The sequence below is a fragment of the Gadus macrocephalus genome, chromosome 11, assembly GCF_031168955.1.
Source record: "Gadus macrocephalus chromosome 11, ASM3116895v1".
Classification (NCBI taxonomy): Eukaryota; Metazoa; Chordata; class Actinopteri; order Gadiformes; family Gadidae; genus Gadus; species Gadus macrocephalus.
Window position 1 is genome coordinate 11,936,390 of NC_082392.1, and position 2,500 is coordinate 11,938,889.

At 48.4% G+C, this 2,500-nt stretch overlaps 1 protein-coding gene across 1 annotated transcript in view; it reads left to right on the forward strand.

Annotated features, from left to right (window-relative positions):
* The first annotated feature begins 301 nt into the window (after window positions 1-301).
* The window catches only part of LOC132467842 (platelet binding protein GspB), a 6,787-nt gene continuing 4,588 nt past the window's right edge, over window positions 302-2,500 (forward strand). Inside the window, exons 1-3 of the mRNA XM_060065404.1 lie at window positions 302-427; window positions 1,214-1,322; window positions 1,522-2,148. Of these exons, the coding sequence (XP_059921387.1) occupies window positions 1,289-1,322; window positions 1,522-2,148 (661 nt within the window). The 5' untranslated portion in view covers window positions 302-427; window positions 1,214-1,288. The remainder of the gene's footprint in view (window positions 428-1,213; window positions 1,323-1,521; window positions 2,149-2,500) is intronic.

Genomic DNA, 2,500 nt, shown 5'->3' on the forward strand with positions numbered 1-2,500 from the left:
AATATTCTGCAAGTATTTCACCTCCTTGAGTGTCAGACTGTGTTGACACCCCGAAGGACTTGGATGATGAAGAGGAGGGAGAGAAGGAGACTTGAGAGCCGCGGTGTATAAGGCGGACATGTTCCTAATTCTCCCGGCCTCTCTTCTCTCCTATTCAGCCAATCAGAGCTCTGTTGTTACAGAGTTTCCTGGGTGAGAGGGGCCTTTGGGGGCCGTGTCGGGCCCCTTGGGTGCAGGAAGGGGGGTGTGGGGGGGGGGAGGGCAGAGTTTCTTACCAGCAGGGTATTCCCGGAGGAGGTGATGGAACAAACAGTTTTTAATTGTGCTCAGGACACACCCGACTAACAACAGAGCGCTGTGTGATGTCAGCGAGGAGCCGAGCCCCGTGGAGAAAGGGGCTTGCAGTTACTAGACGGAAATAACACAAGTAATAATCGTAAACATTATTGTTCCAAGATGATGCTAAACCATAATAATGGTTTTCTATAATAATTATAATGGTTGATTCTCATTATAATATGCTGAATATTAATAACAATTATAATGCTAATACTGATATCAATACTAATTATTATTCTACTTGGCTACTATTTCCTACCATTAAATCTATTACGACCAGGCCTAAACACCTTAAAATGGGGACAGCTTTGTTTATTTGTTGGTTCATTTGTTTTGAATTATATATCTTCTTTCATATAATTTCAAGGGGAACAGATATTTGGGTACACATTGTGTTAGTGTGTTTTTATTTTACATGGGTGATGGTAGCAGGTCAACACTAGATTGAGGGCTGAAGAAGAGATCTTGGAAACCTAATGAGGGAAATAAAAGTTTCCCAAACCCCCTCTACTTCCTCCCTTCCGGCTGGATGACTCGCTCAAACTATTATGGGATGAGTAGTTTCATCAGACAACAAGAGCTCGGGGCTGAAGCGGTCCCACAGATGAGTCCCAGGAACCTAATGAAGGGCTTGGAGACCAAGCCTTCCTGTTAGCGCCGGTAAACACTCGGCTGGCCCTGAAGACCTCTCAGTATCCACGCTACCAAGCCCCGTTAAACGGTTTCAAACTGCCTTCCAAAAATAAGCGTCGGAGTGTATGTTCTTGAATGTGGTCAATGTATCTTTTCTAATCAAACGACTTGTGTTCCTTTGTTTGAGAGTAAACAAACCACAGTGTGTTTTCTGACAGATGTCCTCTTCTTACCTTTTCAGACGGAACAACGGAGAGAAACAATCCCTTCCTCTCGACCTAACTGCTTGTCGAGCGTGGCCCCTGCCTCTCCTACCATGGCCCCAGGGCCCCTAACCAAGCGCCCTGCAGGTACCTGTGTGCGGTGGACCCCTCTGTGGGTTTCCATTTGATTCAAAGGCAAACTACAGCTACTGCAACCAGAGTTTACGATAGTATTTTGTGTTGATGTACTACTAGTCTAAGTATAACATCCGGGGTCTTTGTATTTGTTTGTCTGTTTTTTTTACGCATAACGGTTATGCCATAACCCAACCTTCACCCGCCACAGGGGTTCATCTTCTCATCCTCCTTGTCGGACTACTTCTGCCATCATGCCTTGTGTCGGGCCAGAACACCATTGCGCCCACCAATGCCTCCACCAATGCCTCCACCAGTGCCTCCACCAGTGCCTCCACCAGTGTCTTCACCAGTGCCTCCACCAGTGCGCCCACCAGTGGGCCTACCAGTGCCTCCACCGGTGCCTCCACCAGTGCCTCCACCAGTGCCTCCACCAGTGTCTTCACCAGTGCCTCCACCAGTGCCTCCACCAGTGCCTCCACCAGTGCGCCCATCAGTGCGCCCATCAGTACGCCTACCAGTGCCTCCACCAGTGCACCCATCAGTACGCCTACCAGTGCCTCCACCAGTGCACCCATCAGTACGCCTACCAGTGCCTCCACCAGTGCACCCATCAGTACGCCTACCAGTGCCTCCACCAGTGCACCCATCAGTACGCCTACCAGTGCCTCCACCAGTGCGCCCATCAGTACGCCTACCAGTGCCTCCACCAGTGCACCCATCAGTACGCCTACCAGTGCCTCCACCAGTGCGCCCATCAGTACGCCTACCAGTGCCTCCACCACCGGCTACACCACCGGCTACACCATGTCTGCGGGGCCGAGCAACTCCACTTGGGGTGCGTTCACGTTCCCTAGACTTAGAATCAATATGTGTCATTGTGATTTTAGAAAAGCCTAAAAGTAAACCAAAGTAATTGTCAAATCATCTCAACATTTAGTTGTACCTGCCGCTATGCCAGAATGAATTCATTTTATGTTGTTAAATCATAATTGTGTCCTGTATCGCTCAATAATTGGACCAAGGCATTAACACTGGTTAGTGGTTGTATTCCCACTAGGGCCAGCCTTACTAAAGGTCTACCACATGGCAAATAGATAGATGAAGATAATAAAGATGTTCTCTGCAACCAAACGTTCCTGCGTGCAAAAGTGATATTATTAGTTGTTTGTCTGTTTAGAAGTCATGCT